General features: G+C 40.1%; 1 protein-coding gene across 1 annotated transcript in view; it reads left to right on the top strand.

Moving 5' to 3' along the window:
- The first annotated feature begins 7,250 nt into the window (after positions 1-7,250).
- Positions 7,251-20,143, top strand: part of ZDHHC8 (zinc finger DHHC-type palmitoyltransferase 8) — a 112,135-nt gene continuing 99,242 nt past the window's right edge. Inside the window, exon 1 of the mRNA XM_053993987.1 lies at positions 7,251-7,434. Within this exon, the coding sequence (XP_053849962.1) occupies positions 7,331-7,434 (104 nt within the window). The 5' untranslated portion in view covers positions 7,251-7,330. The remainder of the gene's footprint in view (positions 7,435-20,143) is intronic.

The following is a 20,143-nucleotide window of genomic DNA, read 5'->3' as shown; positions in this document are numbered from 1 at the left end:
CCCTCTCTTCTTCCCCTCTTTACTTCAGCATGCTTAAATGACTTCAAGACGTTTCCATTCTTGTTTAGGTTAACTGATCTGTGTTTACAGTTCATGGATTGAAACCATCCTTGCAAGTCTTCAGTCTCAAAGAGCAAAGCTAAGAGAGACCACTCAGTCAAATAATTTCTCTGGGTAACATTTGGCTGAAGAATGTTTTAGTCCTCTAAACTAAAGGATGGTCAGTCAAAGTTCTGGTCACTTTAGCTGTTCTACACATTAAAAAGCAGTAAGTATTTTAAAAGTTATCTCAGTGAAATAAGTCTTGTTGTTTTGTGCAAGTCATTCTAATGATTTAACTTGCCTATAGGTAAAGTAGACTGCCAAGTGAAGATTTTTAAAAAGTCCTAATCTGTTTTTTATAAACCAGGAAAATATAACAGGGTTAATAAAGCATTGTTGGGTGCTAAAGTCTGCAATTCATACAAATTTTCTGCTTGCTTCAGGTTTAGAAAGGTGTTATATATAGCCAGGCTTAGTGATCCAGTCTTTGGTGGTACGAATGGTTTTGTGTGTATGTGCTGAATGGATGGATGAATGAGGACTCCTGAGTGATAAATTCAATTTACAAATTGTTACATTTTGACAAGCATCACAATAGTATCTTCTTAACAGCAAGTTTAGGTCTTACAGAAGTCTACTTATTATAGAAACTAATTCAAAGTAGTTCACTTTAGATCCCATGTTAATTATTTTGAAGACTAGACTAATCTGTTGGGTTTTTCTTCAGGAATAAGTTTGTATTAGTAACACTAAATGTCACATTCACAGATTGCAAACACTCCCAATTTGTTGTGTTTTAACACTAAATGTTGATTTTTTTTTTCCCCTGTATAATAAGGTAGCTTGTATCAAATACAAGTTCTCAGTGATACCAAAATCTCAGAAAATTAAAATTCTTCTCAACACTATGCAAATAGGAGAATGTTGTAAATTCTTAATTTTAATGCAACGTGCTTGAGGAATACCTGTATGTAAAGGGAAAAAAATGAGTCTGAGTAGTTCTTTGGATTTTGTTGCTAACTGTTGTTACCAGTTTGTGTTGTGTCCTCTGGTGGATGCTGTGTGTGGCTCAGGATGAGTTGTGCTGAACTCTGATGTCCTTCAGCAGTGCTGCACCTTGTACTGCTCCATCTCAGTGCATTCCTTCACCTAGCTCAGTGAAAAACTTTAATGTTACTAGAAACTTTCCTCTAAAGAAAAGACTCTGAATCAGAGTTCAGAAAACTCAGCTTGACACCTTAGTAATATTAAATTGCACCTATTTATGTAGAAATGGAGATAATGGTGGAGATGACGTTACAAACTGCCCTGCTGGGTTTTGATCTGTACAAATTGCCATTGGCTTTCAGTGCCGAGTCCTTAAAGAGTGGGTGATTATTTAAACAACCCCAAACCTCCCCAGTTAACTTCCCACTGCTGTCTTTATTTATGCCCTCCTGTTCCCAGGACACCCATCTGTCCTGGCTGCTCCAGGTTGTTTCTAGCAAGCTGTATTTTCTGAGGTATCCATGGCAAGCCAGTGTTTTAATTTTGATTAGCCAAACTAAATTCAAAGTGTTTTTACATTGCTGAGGTCATGTGTAAACTTACACTAGTTCAGTGAAGTGAGCTGTGTATAAAGGATTTTGTTTTATTTGATGATGGTTTATTTAGGATCTACTTTAAAGGTCTTCCTAATTAGATTTAGCTAGAATTACTCTTCAAAATAGAAGAGAAATTGCCAGTTTTTTACCAACCTTAACTAAATCTTTGACAATGTATCATTTTCAGAGTAACGAGCTAAGGAAAACTTAACTGCAACAGATCAGAATTATTTTGCTTGAGGAAGAAAAGTTTGAAGTAAAGAGCTGTAGAGTGGATTCCACATGTAAGTGATTTCTCACACTAGTTTGTGTGAAAACAAGGTGCTTCTCAAGTAAGCAGCTTGTGCAAGTAAGAATAAGGAAATAAATATTGAGGCTGTGAAAACTGACAAGCACAGGAGCAAAACTCTTCCTAATATTTAAGAGCTGAGCAGTGTCTACAGCTATGCAACAGATTTTATGACCACTATATTTTTATAATATGCAAATTTAGGTATGGAATATCTTTGTCCACTTAAGTCACATTAGACACCAACCACTGACTTAAGACTTCTTCATGTTTGTAAGACTTGTCAAACTAGTTTGCTGAAGTCTAGTGAAAATGCAACCTACATCAGATCCATAAATAAATTACTTTTGTAGAAATGCACATTTTTTTGTAGGTATTAATGGTGCAGGTAATGTTTGTGGGGTGTATTTTCTGTTACAGCAATATAATGTTTTAAGTACAAAGAAGGTGCTAGCACAAATCTGGATTAGATGTTGCATACAGCAAATTTCTTTTATTTTGTGGAAGGTGTCTGACTACCACAAGTATTTCAGCAACTTTGCAGTCTTAAACATGTTTCCAACTTTCAAACTGGGAAAGTCCAGCTCATTGTTTATCAGTCATGACTCTACAAATTTACATCAGCTGATTCACTGTATTGTAGGTATGAACTGTTGTATTGAGATGTGTAATTTACTTACAACCTAAGAGAGAAGCTACCAATGTCATGAGCCTTGCCTATTCATGTTGTGCTGGCTGGCCTCACATCAAGTAGTTTAAATGTCATCATTTTCTAATGCTTTTTTTCCACAAAAGCAATTATGGCTATTGTAAACATGAAGGAAGATGGATTGGACATTAAAATGACTGAATATTTTGTATGCTTGGAGGATATTTCTCAAGACTATTCTAACAGGTATAATTAAAGTTACATTGCTTCATATAAGTAGTGCTTATCAGTTTTAACATCTTCTTTGCTGGTTTATGAACAGTGTTGGCTTGCAGAGTTTCAGCAGAATCATTTAGAGTGGTATTTCATTTAGAGGAGAATTGCACTTTACTAATGGTTTTAAACAGGATGATTAGTGAATCTTTAAACCTGCTTGGAGGCCTACCTCATTCTGATCTAAGTAGTTTTTTTGTGAGGATCACTTAGGAATCAATATGCAGAGTTACTAAAGTCTCATAGTAAATGCAACTTGACATGCTCCATCACTGCTCTTGGGAAATACACCAGATCTGTTCTGAACAAATGCCATCCCACAAAAAATACCTATTGGAGTCATCTAGAAAATTTTGTCATAAATCTCTTAAGGCTACTGAGAAGTCATTATTAGGCAATAATTTCTTGATTTATCTGGTAAGAAATGAACAACTACATTAAAATTGTCATGTTAAATTTTCAGTGGGTAACTTACTAGGCCTGGCTTGTACCCAGAACTGTCTGGCCCTTGCTTGGACTTTTGGCAGCACTGTGCAGCACAAGATGATCCAGGTGTCTCTGTTCTGAGCACTGTAAATTTGAGGGGAAAAACAGCTTTTATTAAACAACGGATTTGTGATCCTTGAGGGTTTTCCCAATGACCCTGAACAGTTGGCAGGTCATCTGTACTACATGGGCTGGCAACATCATTTGTAGTTGTAGTAAGAAAATGCAGTAAGAAAAATATAATTATTTATTATGGCCACTGTTTAATGGCAACAGAAAATTTGAGCTAGGAACTAACTTGCAAGTGACCAATAAAATATTCCAGGGATGTTCAGTACTTTCAAGTGCGCAAAATAAAATAATTTTCTTAATCACGTAGCTAAGATTTCCAGCTAAAATGAGTGCTGTGACTTGATATGAAAATTGCATGGCTTTCAGGCTTTCTTGGTTCTTGCTCTGTTATAAGTTTCCTTTCATCTTACCAGCTCTGAGAGGGATACCCTGCCATGTGGCTCCAACACAGCTTCTGTGGTTGGCCCTTCCTCCTTTGGGGTAAAACCTCAGAGTAAAATCTTGCAGGAAGACATGCAATTACTAGCCATGCTCTGCCAGATTATTTTTAGATTGTTCTTTGTAGCTGTGTTTGTTCTTTGTCATTAAATCTTTCCCTAACTCATGCTGCCATTGCTGTTTACCTCAGTGCTGCCAAAATCTTCTGGCATGCTCATAAGGTGGTGTGAATCCAGAAACTGCAGTCCTTGAAATAAAGATGTTCCAGGAGAGCAATTCTGAGACATGCCTGTTCTGCTTTAGTCAAGTCCTCCTCAGGCATCCTTAGTGTTTGACAGGTAAAGTCATCTGACTGCTTTAAATATACTTGGCTTGTAATAACAAGATTGAGTGTTGCTCAGCAGTGCTTTGTGCTGGCTTGAAAACAGCGTTCTTGAGAACTGGAGTGTTAGTGGGAAGGAAATGAGGTGAGCTGTGGGACTCTTGGACACAAAATTACAGAAAATTACTGCTTTGTGATAGGTAATCTACAATGTGCACCAGAAAAAAGTAATCCCAAAGCCCAGTTCAGCATAACACTGTAGCCTTGTAACATGGAATGTCTCAGCCCTCTTTTGGAAATGCTGGGTCTGCATGACTGCGCAGCACAGGTGTCATGATCCACAGGATGACTGTGCAGCCCAAACCTGCTGGCACTGTGATCTTCAAGATCTGTTCAGTTTGGAGATGCACCTCTTCTTGTTGCTATGAAAGGTACAATTCTTTGTGTCCTGATAACTCAGTTATCTTTAGTCTCCCTCTAGAGAAGTGTTTTGTGATTGGGATATTAAAAAAAGCCGAAGTTGCTTGATGCTGAGAGTCCCCTTTCAGAACAGGAATGGCTTGAAAGATTGGCCCAACAAATGGGGGCTGATACAGCAAGATTGGATCAGCATCAGTGTGTCAGAGTGATGAAGGGAAAACCATTCTGAGGAGTGGAATGAGCAGAAGTGCTGAATCCTCCCCACTTGCAAAGCTGTCTTTGAGAAGCAGACTTTCTAGAGAGGAAAGAGTCCTTAGAGGAAAATACAATTGAAAATAATGAGGTGCAGAGGAGGCATAGTCTCCTTAGATTAAATCCACAATTCACATGAGGGAATGTTACTGTCCCAGAAAGGCTTTGTCTTTAAAAAATAATGAAATTTAAATAAATCATCAAACTCCAGATATATATCTTAAAATGAACTTGTGCCTATTGCTTCCCAGCTCATGCTAGAAACTTGACAGGATGCTTTTGTGGCTCACCTAGAAAGGAAGCTTGCAGGTCCATGCTAAAAATGCAGATATGACTATCATTTGGGAGAGAACTTCTTTACTATTTTTTAAGACCTAAGAAATGCATGTTGTCCATTACAGGACATTCACCCATCTTGTAACTCTCATGTTGTCCATTACTGGACATTCACCCAACTTCATAAACAGTCTATAATGCTGCTTAGGATAACATTTTCTAGATTAAAATAAAAATATCACTAGAAAATTATTCAGAGTTCTGTTTGCAACTTAATTTTTTTGCCCAGACAGAATGGGAAGGGAAGGATTTTTTTTCCCTTGAGTAGGAAGGAGGAAGCTGATTAAATTGATGTAAGTGATGAAGTCTCTGCTTTTGTCAAGTAAGTGGTGCTGAACTAACTTGTAGCCCAGAACATTAGGTGTGCTCCTGAAATGGATCTTCCAGCCCACTTTTGTTGAAAAGAGACACAGTTGATTCCTTGGAGACCACTCAGCAATACACATGAGACCTGGTAAGTGGAGGTGATGGAGAGATTTGCTTCCCAGGTGTGCCTTTGATCTGATTTAACATGCTCGTGTAGCTGCACCTGAAGCCTTTCAGCTTTGTATGCAGAGCCTGGTTCTGTGTAAAATTGTTGACCTTTTAATTAGTTACAAGGGGTTTGAGAATAATTAATTCCAATAAGCTGGCATGACAAGGGGTAGTGAAGCATAGGAAACATTCAGTCCCCCACGCATGCAAAAATAACTAAGTTTAGGTAGATGTTTTCCTTCCTGTGCCTTAAAAATCTAAGTCTGGAGATTATTTTTAAGTTGCCTTGTGGCTTTAGTCCCTTTTGGATAAGACTTTTTTTCTTTTTTTGAAGAAGGGCAGTTGTTAGCAAAAGCTGAGATTTCACATAGCCATATATCCTCAGGCTGGAACTTGCTGGCTTTGCTTTTGTTAAAGCTGATGCTCAAGATTTGTGTTTTTGTTTGGTTTGTGGGGGTATTTTTTTGCAAACTGCAAAGTCGAGGACCCTTACAGATTTTTGGTCGGGTTTTACTTGTTCTGTTCTTAAGACTTCTAGGACTGTGGAACTAATTAAGTCTCTTAAAATGAGAAATTATAAATATCCTTTCTGAACAGCACTGCAGTGTATGCCTTCTAGGGCAAGCTTGCTTTTAACAACACCCAGCAGATGCTGCAAATGTGGCTTTTGTGTTAGGCAGGGGTTACTTTATCTGCATGTTGGCAGCTGCAGAAAAGGGATTAGCTGAGAAAGAAAGCAGGAGGGAGGGAGCGGGATGTATGCAGCTCCTGGTCTTGATTTCCAAACTTCCAAATGGCCTTGAACCCTTCTTTCCATGAGGGTTTCCTTGAGACAGGCGAGCTGCTGGGTGGTGCCCCCGAGTGTGAACAGAGGAGCCATTCTCACACTGCTCTTGGGAAAGCTGATTCGGTGAACTTTCTGTTGTTACCTTAAATTACCTCTTCTGTCTGCCTCCTGATGCTAATGGATAGATTTTAAAAGAACAGAGTATAGTGTAATTTCAGTTGTGTTTGCACTGTTATGGATCTTGGAATCAGCTAAATTTGGCAGAGTGCAGCAGTTTCCTTAATGCTGTGACTCTGGGTGTAGCAGAATGAAAAGTAAGGGTTTATTCCCTGAACAAGCACGGCAGGATTCGCTTGCAGCTGGCCGTGTCCTGCAGGGCCCCGCTCGGAGCCGCTCCCTGCGCGGACCCCGCAGCGCTCCGCGCGTTCTGCGGGGTTCCGCGTCCGCAGCCCCCTCTAGAGCCCCGCTGTTCAGGGAGCTGCTACAGGAGCTTCGGCGTCCCACACAGCGCCCTGTGGAGCTCAATGCATTGCCATTTTTCTTTTCGGGGGGCGTGGGGGGGGTGGGTTGTCTTGTAGAAAGGATAGAATTAGGGGCGCCCCGTCGGCAGGGTCTGCCCCGCTGCGGGCGGCCCGAGCAGCCCCGGCTCCGCCGCCTTTCCGGGGGCTGTGCTGGCTGCGCGCCCCGCTCCCGTCTCCCCGCAGCGCTACCTTAAGGGGCTGGTTGACATCAGCCGAGTGGGCTGGGCGGTGTGGGTGGGATTTCCTGTGCTGGAGGTCAGCTGCTCCCGTCCCTCTGCCGTCCCTCCCAGCCGCCCGGGTCCCGCTCTCCCCGCGCCGGAGGGACCCGCATCCTCCCGGCTCCCTCCTCTCGGGTTGGATTTACATAGTGATGTGTAAACTACAGGATGCCCAGCAGCACTGGAAAGAGGTTTAAACCTACAAAATACATCCCGGTATCCACAGCAGCTGCCTTATTAGTGGGTTCGACTACTTTATTTTTTGTTTTCACGTAAGTACCGCTCTGGCGGAGGGGGGGCCCGGGCTGGGGCCGCCCGGCCCGGCGGGGGGAGGCGGCTGGGCTTGACAGTCCTCCAGGCCCTGCCGCTGCTGGTCCTGCTCCCCGCCTGCCTCCTGCTATCCCTGCCCGGATTTGCTTTGCAGAGGCTCACGATCTCTCCCTATCATAAAATGTGCCTGATAGTCAGATCCACCATTTCATGGCACGTAAAACCCCATCAGCCTCCCGCAGCTGCCGGCTGTGTGCATCAGAGATGCCAGAGCCCCTCTGCCCGTCTGTGCAGGGCTGGTGTACGGGAGAGAAATGCAGCCCCAGCCGCCCCGCTGCCGACAGGCGTGGATCCAGCCTGTGCCTCAGCTGGCCGGAGTCTGTGCTCCAGGAGGGAGAGCTGGCCTCTCCCGTCAATCTCTCGCGTGTCTCAGGGTTTATCCGGCACAGCCTTTTGAAGTGGAAGGAATCCTATTCTAAGCATTACCGATTTTACATATTTTTATGTAACTGTTCCTGAAAGCTTGAGGAGCTAATGAACAAATTCACATTTGCTTGAAGGAAAGACGAGGAAACTTTTCCCCTCTCTGGTTCTTCTTCTCTCATTCCCTTCTCCCTCAAATGCGGCATGGAGCTGTGTTTGTCGCCTTGCAGCTGTCCTGTAGTTATATTAATATGTGAGTGCTGTAGTGCTTCGGCTGTTTCCCTCTCCATACACTCGAGTTCTGTAGCTCGCTAACCTCTCCTGTGCGGGGGTAGCACCACCCTCCCTGCAGAGGTGTCCGTTTTTCCAGAGATGCTACAAAACTGTGCTCTGAAAGGAGCTTTGACTAAGCTTTGGGAAGGTGAAAACATGGCTATTGCATATTAAGATTTATTGTTTTACTTATTCTGAAACTCTGTTTTCCTTGTTTTGCCGTTGCTATTTTTTAACCGAGCTCCGTGAAGCTGTTGGGAGCAGAAGGCTCTATAAGAGTGGGAGTATGTGTCTGTGTCATTATCTTTTGTGGTTTGGCTGTGATATGATTCTCGATGTTTCAAAATGCTTGTCACTGGCATGGTAATCTCAATGTAGGATTTCAGAATAAAACATAAATGTTGTTTTGTCTAACAGTTTCGTAAATCAGAAAAGATTTTGACACTGAGTTTTGCTCTTGACTTAATGTGCGTTGATTTTTTCCTTGCTTGTTTTCAGTGCATTTGATACAAAGTACGGATAAATCCTTTCAGGATATTACACTGTTTCAAGAACTGGTCAAGTCTCAAGAGCTAGTACAAGTATCAGCCTATCATTCATAATTTTGGTAGTCTAATTATAGTTTGGTGCTCACAGGCAAACACTGGACAGAAGTTGGCTTTTGTGATGTACTTGGTTGACACTGGAGTGGTGAATATTAAATGGTACAAAAAAAAGGGGCCCTTAATGCCAGCATTTATTTTTTTGGTTGCTTGAGGAATGGATGTATGCTAAGGTTGTTTTGGAAGCTGTATGTTTGTTTTCACATGATACTTCCAGTGTAGAGCTGCAAATTGCTTAGTGATGTAAGACTTTCCTGGTAACACAGTTGTTGTTGAAACATCCTTTTGGCAGCAGGACATCAACTGAGATGTTCGTTTTACAATTTGTACAGAAGAAGCAATTGCCTTTAATCTATTACCGAATCTGAAACTTCACTCTGCTCCCTCTGTTATCAGTGAATAATTACATGCAAAATGAAGTATTTTAAGGATCTCTCCATATTGTAACTTGGCCTGTGTATCTTGAAGTGTTAGTAAATTTTTCGAGGATTGTCCCAGACATACGTTCTCTGCTGTTGCCAAGTCTTGTGTGTAATAAAAGTAACACATAATTGAGCAACTGTTGTCAGGCAGAATCTGAAGTCCTGTCCATTCAAAAATACTCAGATGAATTTGTATGGGATTGGAGTTGTTTTTCATGCTGAGCAGTGTTAGTAAAATCCATCTTTGTTGTGGAATCAAAGCAAGCCATATGCATGAGATTAGTTTCTTTTGTGTGGCAGTGGGTTTTTTCCCCTTTCCTTAGCATTTCAATTTTTTATCTTTTTCCACAGGCAATGTTTTGTCTCCTGAAGATCTTTTTGTTGTGCTATGTTATTAAAGGCTAAGATAGACCTGAATTTTCAGGTGTGTTGATTTATACGACTCGTTTGATGTTGGATAGAGCTCTGATATGTGGCAGTTGAAACACTGGCCTAAAATTGTTTTAGCAATTTTAGCAGTGCTTTTGATACAATCCATGTTTGCTTGTCATACCACAAGAACTTAATCAGATGAAGATTTACATATGTGTTTATTAATTACTTATGTCATTAAGCTCTAAGGCTGCTCTGTCTGTTAATGAAGTAACCTGTGTATAAATACATGAAAGTCATGGTGGACGGGGTTCCTATCAAATTTTGGGTGCAGATCACCTCAGTGGGATGTCAGGGATTAGAGCAACTTCAGCACAGTGGAATTGAATAACAGAGGATAATATATATGGAAAAATTGGATAATAACTATTTTTAAACTGCTTACTGAATAGAAAAAATAAGCTTTTAGGGCACTGGAAACATTTCTGAGTAACACATATGAAAACAGCCTCTGACTTGGCTTTTTCCCTAGACACGTTTGTGGTCTCATGCCACACATTATGAGTGTCTTCTGCTGGATGAAAAGCTCTTTGAACTTGAAGGCCAGGGTTAGCTTTTTAGCAATGTGGTCTTTTATTTTTAGGTTTTTTTTTCCCAACACCTTTGCTAAAAAGCAACACATAAAGAGTGTTTGAAATACGCAGCGTCTGCTATTAGTTCATCGTGGTGCTGATCTCTGGTACTGTTATACTTTAGGAAAATTCCATTTTAGATTCTCCTTTATTTTTTTTCCTCAGCTAAGCATTTAGGATTCGCTGTATCACTGCTATATTTCTTCTGATTTTATGAGGGGGAACTAAACTATTTAGCTATCAAGATTATTGCCTGGAAAGGCAACTAAATATTGGAGTTGTATTATTGCAGGCTTTTAGCACTCCATGTGTGTTCCTTCAGTAATAAATACAGTGTCTGAGTAGGTGGTCTAATTTGTCACAGTGGGAGAGTAAATAAGCATTAACTCTAAGCACTATGAAGGAACTTATCAATAATGTTGTATAGAATTATTAAGTTAATTTACTTATATGAGCAAATCAAATGGTGTAATGAAGGAAAAACTAATTACTCTTAACATAGGACAAATCCAGTGATTCAGTTCTAGCAAACCTGAACTTATTTCTACCAAAATAATTTTTTCTTCATATTTCTCATAAGACTTTTTGTTAGAGGTAACAATTTAACCTATTTCAGTGAAGTCTGGGCTCTTATGCCTTGAACTACCAGGTGCTGTGATGTAGACCTTATTGTGTTCATTCAAAGACCCTGAGTTTCAAGAACTTCCCACCTCATTTTAGGCTGTGCAACTTCAGTGTTAGGAGAGAATGCACCTTAATTATCAGCAAGCAGAATGTCAGCTGTGAACAGCTGGAATTAGTGATCTAAAAGGACTTTTCCAATCTAAATGATTCTATAATTATTCTGGAGCTAATAATTCTCATCTGCTTAAATTGGCTACTTGCTGTAGGTGTTGGTGCTGAGAACTTCTGAGATAGTTCAGCAGCTGCAATGCCTGTGTCTGGAGATTACACAGCCAGCTGAAAGCATATGGTTTTAAGAGGAAACTGTGGCTCATTTTAGTAAGGAGAAAAAAGCTCATCATTCTCTCACTGAATATTGTAGGCCTGAAGTTCCTCATAAAATACCCATTTTCAGACTATTTTCTGTAGCATGCAGCCTCTTGAGCATCTTTGAAATACAGTGGAAACATGTAATTCATAACAAAAGTCTAGGTGCCACTACTTCTTTGATATAATGGTAGTAACACTGCTGTATATTATTTCTTTAAATGGGATAATAAAATGGGTAATTTTCTGGGTGAAGTGAAAGCACAAATAAGGTGAAAACTCATTCAGTCAGTACTGAAAACATGAACAACTTTGTTCTTAAGAGTCATAATGGGAGATAATCATAGATACACACCACAGATATCTGCAATTGGCACTCTAATGCAGTCTGTGGCACAGGGAGTCTAATACCAATAGCCTTCAGGAAACAATTGAGGAGTGATAAATTGGTGTAGAAGAGCAACTGAAGTTGAAGTCGCGGTAGGGATGGAAAGAAAATAGAGAAATAGCCTAAACCTGTGCTGTTCAGATGGCAGAAGGAGGAAGAATGGCTGGTAGACTGTGCTCCATAGCAGGGCTGCTGGATTTACCTTAACAGGGAGGAAGGCTTAGCTTTGGTTAATGAATATTTTAAAAAATTGGTGCTCTCCCTACATTTGTAGATCATGTTACTGCATTTCATGAACTAGAAAGACTCAGCCTTTCGGTAGTTAGACATGTATGAACCCAGATGCACTTATGATACATTCACCCCTTAAATCATAAGAACTACCCCCTTCCTGCAGTTATCTGATCCTGCACTGGAACAGCTTTAAAATAAACAGGTAATATCACTTTAAAGTTTAAAACTATCATAACCATCCTGGATGGTAGTTAATGAAAATATAGTGATATGTGTACCTAGAGTTCTTGAACTATCTGTCAGATCTTTTCCTCTCATGACTTGTATATATTCACAAAGGGAAAAATACAGTCTGCTGTTTTCACTTGGGTTTGTTTAGTCACTAGCAAAGGCCAAGCTAATAGAAGATCATCTTTGCTTTAGTGAATTTGATTTGTATCCAAAGATGTTTTCCTTGCCTAAAGTATTTAGTTCCAGATGTGCAGATGTTCACTTCTGCCTGTTCAGTGTTCTGATTTCAGTTAGATCAAATGATAAAATGTAATTTAAAATGTATATTGCAGATGTTATGGAGCTTCATCTGTAACACAGGTGTGTTTTATACCAGCCTAGAGGAAATAGAACTGAATGCTGAGAAGTAGATGCACAATAAAGAAAATAAAATTGTAGCTCAGATTGTTTTATCTTGATATGCTGCTGGACAGCATGAATTCTGCCTTAGAGTGTGGTCTTACATCCTTCTTACAGTTTGGCTTCTGCCCAATAACCTGCTGAAGGCTGCTTGTGGATTTGGGAGAGCTCTGGTGGCAGTTGCTTGTGCTGTGTGATGCCAGAAGCTCCAGGTGTACTGTGGTCTGTATGAGAGCACATGGAAACACTGCCACTCCACAAATCCACTTCCCCCCATTCTAACCAGATGGTCATATCAGATATCCTTGGCATTCTGAAAACTTTGGAGCACAAAGCTCCTCTACCTTGTCTGTTTCTAGCCAGGGGTCCATTTGATACATTTGATAGTGGTAATGCTAATTGTGAAACAGAACAAATTCCCCCCTCCTTGAATGTTCTTTCCACACCATTCTTCACTACTTGGAATATTAATGTATTTCTGATTTTTCTTTTTTTTTTTTTTTCTATTGCTTTCCATATGCCAAACCAAGAAATCACTGGAACTGGTAGGGAGCAGCTTCACTGACAACCATGCAGATGACACTGTACAGGGACAAAAGAGTGTGCAAAAAAGTGTGCATCGGTTTAATCAGGTGAATTTTAAAACTGACTTCACAGTTACATACTGATTTCAAGCAGTGCAGTTTGGCCTCCTGAGATACCTTAACATTTTCCATGTTAAATGCATTTTTAATGGCAGGTTTTTCCTGTCCACTCTACCTGCAATCCAAAAGAGGTAATGCTTGCCTGGTTGACCTGAGTCATCTCAGTTGTCATGTCTGTAAGCTTCTGAAAAATATTTACTTTGGTTATGACAAAGAAATGTCCTTTTAAGCTGTGGCAATTTCATCTTGCTATAATTTTTTTGGAAATAGAATCTAGACAAACTTGTCATTCTAGATAAGACAGGCAGTCTCAACAGGAAAATATATTTAACTGAAGTGTGAAAAGTTTTTGGTTTTGTTTTTTAATGCTTTAAGAAGTCTCAGTTTTACTTTTTTAGCTTGTTGATTTTATGATCTTTGCTTCCAAGGGCAGTGATCTTTGCCTCCAACAGCAAAGTTGGCAATACAAGACCTTTCTGAAAGCTATTAAAATTCATTATTTTAGGAAAAAAAACCTGATACTTATTATTAGTGGGAATATTTTTTTCTTCTTGTAGTTTGAGAAAGTAAAAAGGAGAATCATGTTTGTTGAGGGTAGTAAATGGCTACACATGTTCAGCTGTGGATGCGGAGCTTTCTGCAGCCACTGCAGTGGCATTTCAGTGCTCACTGTAGATCCACTTTGAAAAAGGCAGAAGAGCTACTGGAATGGAAGTTATTGCTGTACATGGGCTACTGCTGTAGTCAGCGTGTGATTTATGCCAGTAGCAACCTCCTTTCTATTTTTCCTAATAAGCAGAGATTAAGGTCATATGGAAATAGGAATGAGAGTGTCTCAATTAGATCAGGGTGGGCCTCTCAGCCTTTGTACAATAACATAGAATCAATTTTTTTTGTCTAAAGTCCTTTCAAGATGCTAATTTAAATACTGTCCTTGTTTGTCCAAGTATGCCACATGTGTATCCTTTTATAAATAGAAACCATCTCTACAGGATTGTTCAAGCTCAATTGGTTTGTTAGTAATGTCAACTAAGGAGTGTTATTGCCAAAACCAAAAAACTTAAACTGAGAGATAAATACACATGGTTACCTTGGAGATCTGATTTTTGAGATTCATTACCTGGGCTAGTCACTAATTATACACATAACATTATTGTGTAAACAACTTATTCTGCTACTACCTGCTTCTCAGCTGAAATCAGCTGTAGGACCCTGTGGTGTGGGGATCTCTGGGGGACCTGTGAGAGATGACCTGGAACAGGATTTCTGTGCTCACATAGTGTATAAGCTATAAGGAAACTTTTCAAGGCCAACAAAGGGAAACCATGAGCTTTGTTCAGTTTGCATTGGGAGATGTCTGAAATACAGCAGTAAAGTGGTGTAAGCCAATTTAGAGCATGAAGGAGATGCACGCTGGAGTGGGGGAGAAATATTGTAAAAGCTAAGTGAGATACACTTGTGTAATCAGTGCAGAAGGGGAACACTGATTTACTGCCCTTTGATTCAAGCCTATACATACAACACTTATTTCTCTATAATCCAAGAGTAATGTTCAATTTGGCTGCACTGTTACAGAGATACTATTAGTTGATAATTTGTCATTGGGTGCAGCTAATGAAATTGAGAGAAAGAGGCATGGGGGTTGAGACAGGAATGCTGCAGTTTTTAATAGAAATCCTGTATTGTTCTTTTGCAAAGAATACCATAGATTGGAAAAACCTACTCAGCCTTGATCTTATTTTACCATGGAGAGGCAATTTTAGGAATCCTTGTTTGGTGATTGGAAAAATTAATTCCACCACAGTGTAGTGTCTACTACATAAATCTTCAGCCAGTAATCTGTATCCAGAAAGAGGATTTAATTAGGCACTGATTGGTTTTTTGCAATTACTAATGTAATTTAGCTAGACTAGCTTCAAAGCTGTCCAAAGTGCCTAAAATTCTGCACTCTATTGTGCAAACACTAGTGGGTACCTGATTGTTTTTCTCAGGATGGATATTATGGAATAAACTGTACAGTAACCCATATTTAGATATCGCAGTGGTTACCATGGTTCTTTGTGGAAGTGTAAACACAGAATTTGTGCACTTCAAATGTGAAATCCTTATGAAATACCTGTACTCTGCTGCTGTGTGTTGAGATGATCGAACAACAGAAGACAGAGGTGCCAGGTGCAAGAAAAATATCTCCTGAATTTGAAATCTAAAGACCAAAGCAGCTGTTTCCAGTGTATGTGTGCATCATGAAATGACTACTTTCCAGAAAAGCTTGGTACACACTCAGACTAAACTAATTGCAGAATATTCTTAAATGAACAAATTACTTTTTAAGTTGGAGCCCAACAAAGCAAACTTGAGACTGCTTCAATATATAAGAGCCTGCATAAATAAAGCCAGACAAAGCATTACTCTCCAAGGATTCTTAAAACTAAATTGGCATTTACATTAGCTCTTATTCATGTCTTCAGGGAAATAATGGAATGTAATATCTATATCAACACAATTTAAGTACAGTTCTGGGAATAAGGAAAGTTTGGACATTTCTATAAACAAGCATAATTTTAATTTAAACTTAGGTCAATCACAGAAATGCTTCAAAATGGAAAAGTTCAGCTTAAAACTTTTCCACTTACTCTGATCCCAGTCAGCAAGGAGAGGTAGGTATTTTCTTATGGAAAAACACTTCCTCTCCCCCTTTTCAGCCAGTTCAGTTTCAAAAGTTATTTAGGATTATTTTCATTGTGTATAACCTCCCTTTCAGTTCTTCCTCATGAGTGAGATCTCATTTTGAATGTTTAGCTCTCTCTGAAGATTAATGTTTGCCCCAGCAATAAGACTCTGCAGATGTGTTATGATCTAATAATGCTGTGGTTAACCCTTGTCTGCTGTCAGCAACTTGCTGAACCGCCTCCTGTGTTTTACCAAGCCCCAGCATTTGATGATGCAGTTTCCTGGCTCCAAGCAGCAGGAGCCATGAGTTGTGTAGGTGGGCAGCTCTCCCTCCATGGGGTTTGTGTCTGGCACTGGGCTCAGGAGCCACTGCCTCGAGACTTCCCTGTGAACTTGGCTTATCCTCCAACATTCCAAGGCACAATGATGGAGCAGGGTCTCGAGGATGTCTTTATGGCCATCTTCATGTGCTCAGCCCCGTGGCTTTGACCAGGAACCCTAGATCTCTAGGTTCTTGTCTAATTTCTCTGTTGTGTGGTGCATAAGTCTCACATCTTGCTTTTCTCTTTGAAGCTGGATTTGCACATACTGTATCTTGTGTAAATGACTAATGAGTCTTTGTGGCAAAAACAGTAAGAGCATCAACAGGCACTAGATATTTTTATTACTAGGTTTTGAGAATTCTGTAGAAAGAGGTATATAAAATGGCTGTTTTCTGATACACAGTACAAGTCAAACAGAAGGAGATATGAAGCCTTTGAATCTGATGACTTCTAAATCATGTATAGAAGTTGTAGCATCTGCAGCAACAAAGGAAATGAATATCTGCTACAGAAATTTCAATGCAAAGACAATGCAGGATTAAAATAACAGGACTTTCTGGGTGCAGCCATTGAATCAATGTGATATTTTTTTTTAATTGTGAAGCAAAACTTCTAATCTATGTCCAGATAGTTCTGTATCAGAAATAAAATGCAAGGACCACCTCACCTCTTCTTGGCAGACCTCTGCTGAGAATATTCCCTCATTTTACATAATCTATGAATTTTGAAATCAAAGCCAGTCTGTATGAGCAGTGCTGTCAAGAATCTGGTGGACAGTGGAGGAGGACAGGCAGATACAGGTTTTTATAATATTGGAAGGGTTGGTTCCTTGAAATGAAATGGTTCTGGTTGTGTCATCTTTGTGTATATTTAGAATAAGGCATTTGACAAATAGATTGCAATGATAATAAGATACAAGATCTTACATGTGGCATTGAATTTGGCCTGCTGATGATAATAAACAGGTTGGAAAACATCTGCTTTCCTTCGTTGCTTCAGTTGAGAAGACTTTGCTGGGGCAAAGCTGTGCTACTTCTTAGGAAGTCTCCATCCCTACTGGTCTCTAGTAGTGCAACTTGTGAATAAGGTCATCAGTGCTATGATCCCTGTTTACGTCTTAAACTGAGGCAGGGAGCACTATACAACTGGAGTGCTGGTGCTTAGCAAGTTTTGCACAGATGTGCCAACTCCAGGCTGAAGCCCTGTCAGCCCAGGACTCAATGGAAGTAATTCTTTCAGAGAGGGCTTCTGAAGATTTGCTTAATTCTACAATTTCTACTCCATCTAACGTCATTTTGGGCCATCTATCATGCAGCAAGACTGTTTTGTTTCTTGAACACTGCATGAATATATGAATAGAGAAGTACTAAAGCTTTGTTGTCTCTCTTTAAAAGTTTAATGGTAACATTGTAGTCTTTAAACTTTTATTTGTATGTGATTCCACAATGACTAGTTACTTTTACAAGTAATTTTTCTTGCATTGTATTACAGTGACTAGTGGGATAGAGCTAAACATGATATCTATGGTTTGAGAACTGAAAAATTAATGACTCCTCCTCTAGCCTGTTGTGTTTGATTTATAATTCATATCTGATAAGAGACATAGCTTCTGAGCTTCTGATAGCTTCTGAGCCAGCTATCATCTCTACATTTATGTCTAGATGGGATATTTTTTAATTCTTCCTGTGGTGGGTGCTGGAAGGTTGTGAATTTTGGGCCCTAGAATGCTCCTGAAGAAGGTTTCCAGACACACATTTTCTCCACCTCTCATTTCCCAGATGAGACTCTTTATCCTCTGTAGAATCTGGCCCCAGGGCTTGTGTTGAACCCAAACGTCACAGCTGCTGTCACAGCCCACTGCCATGACCCATGACTTTAAGCATAACCCAATTACATGGTTTACCTTTCAGAGGCACTTGACAGCAGAAGGAAATGGAGACCTATGGGGGTTTTAAGTGTCCTGAGTGGCTGCTTCCAGCCACTCTACCTCTCAGGGAGAGGCATGGCTGTGGACTAAGCTATGAGCCCTTTACAGAACACATCTCTCACTTTCTATGTTTGGTCTTTTCCATCACTCTGGATCTTCCTGGGCTTATCTGGCTGCATCTTGTCTGTCTCTTGTACTGTTTGTTTTTGGGGTTTTTTTGCTATTCTCTGTCTCTCTCGACAGGTGATCTCCAGTTCAGTCTGTTCAGGTGGATAAGACCTTTTTGCCCAATACACAAAGGGTGATCCACTGCTTGTTTCCCCTCTGAAATGCCAGAGTAGAGGCCTTACAAGATGCAATTCAAAATCTAATCCCATCTGTTGAGCTGGGGTGGCTTTTAGGGGTTGATGAAACAACTCTTCTGTATTGAAACTGTAAGTGCTCTCACTGGGCCACTGTCTTTCTTGTGACTCACACATATTTGGCATCCTCTCCAAAGAAGCTGACCAACATTTCTATCTTCTTCCCCACTAAGAAGTTCTGTATTCTTTGTGAATTTATTTGCTCCAGAACAGTAAGCTGAGTTGCTGGCTGGTCGAAAGGGAAAGAGATGTGTAGCAATTCGCCAGTTACATTGTCCTTCTCTGAACACAGAGAGCCCTGTTTAGTGGAGTGAGACAGTGATCCTGCATTTTTGTGATTAATATGTTTCATGCTTTTGTTTGTGTCTTTGAGAGTGACGTTATTTATTTTTGTTGCTTCAACTGTTTTGGAAATGAGAAAAAGCTATTTTGAGTGTAATATTGACTTGGCATCGTTAAAAAAGTGTCTCTTCTTGCCAGTTTTTTCTTGGTTCCCCTAGAAATACATTTCTTTTGGGCTGCTTCTGACATTGTGTATGTTGTGATAAGTCTCCAAAGCAGCACACTATGCATGTGTGATGGGTGGATGCTTGCATGTCTGATGAGGGGTTGATTCCCCTGGGCATGTGAGTCCTGCCAACTCCTCACTTAGAAAACTTGAGGTTTTAATATACATTCTGTCTTTTAGTCCCAGTTTGGCCTCTTCATTTGGAAGGTATTTCTTTTCCTTTTTAATAAAAAAGCTTACAGTTATATTGAGCTAGTTAATTAAACAGCCTGCATCTATTTCAGATCTCTTAGCTTCCTTCTCACTTTTCTCAACTGTGCCTACTTACATAACCTGATGAAGCTGTGTAAGAATTACTGAGATGGGTTGAAGCCCATGTAAAGCTGGAACCTGAATCTGATCTCCTGATCTGCCCATTAAAATCTCACTGCAAAGTGATTACTCCAAGGTATCCAAGGGACTGCATGCTTGGTTTAGATCCCTTGGAGGGCTCTTGGTCCTCCTGGCTTGGCTGATTGTGTTCCTTCAGCAGCCTTTAGCGTGCACATCTCCTGGGCCTTACCCTTCTGAAAGATGGCTGTCTGTGGCCCAAGGACAAGATCCTGTTCTGTAGCTCTGAAGGGATGAGCTTTTCAACAGGAGAAAAGAATAACATTCTTCAGCTTCCTCTTGGAAATGTCTGAATCATTTTGGTTGAAGTCTTAATTGGGACAAATACTTTGCTTGAAGGGCAGAGGTAGCAGAAAGATTGCAGCCTAACAGTTAATTTGGAATCAGATGGAAAATAAGCAATATTGCTTTATACCTGTGCTTTCTCAGTCCCATCAACAGATATCTAAACACATTCCATCAGCTTTTCCAGGGGCTGCTAGTCTTCAGATGCTTCTCTTCGCTCCTTAGTTTTCAAGTTGGTCTTTCTAAATTTCAGGAAATACTGAGCTTTCTCTCTGAAAGTCAGTCCTCTTAAATCTGCTTCTTCCATACAGTGACAGTCTTAAAAATGTATTGTTTACTCTTTTTGTTCTTCTGAGTTCAGAAAACAGTGGTTTTAAGCTAAATTATCTCTTTTAGAAGACATTTCAGACAATTTGCCGTCTGCACCCATTTAAGTGGTAGGGGGCAGGATGGAAAGACAGGAGAATATAAAATAGTGCTATTATGAATTATTGTGCAGTAGGCAATGATTTCTTTCATTCCCTCCCCCCCCATCTTATGTATCTACGGAAGAAGTTGTAGGGTGAGATGGGATATTCTGATTTCCATGGCAGTAACGCAGAAGGAATTTTCTGTTTCCTCCAAGAGTACACAAAC

The sequence above is a fragment of the Vidua macroura genome, chromosome 18 (genome assembly GCF_024509145.1).
Source record: "Vidua macroura isolate BioBank_ID:100142 chromosome 18, ASM2450914v1, whole genome shotgun sequence".
In the NCBI taxonomy this organism is placed as follows: Eukaryota; Metazoa; Chordata; class Aves; order Passeriformes; family Viduidae; genus Vidua; species Vidua macroura.
This window is presented reverse-complemented; position numbering and strand designations above follow the sequence as displayed.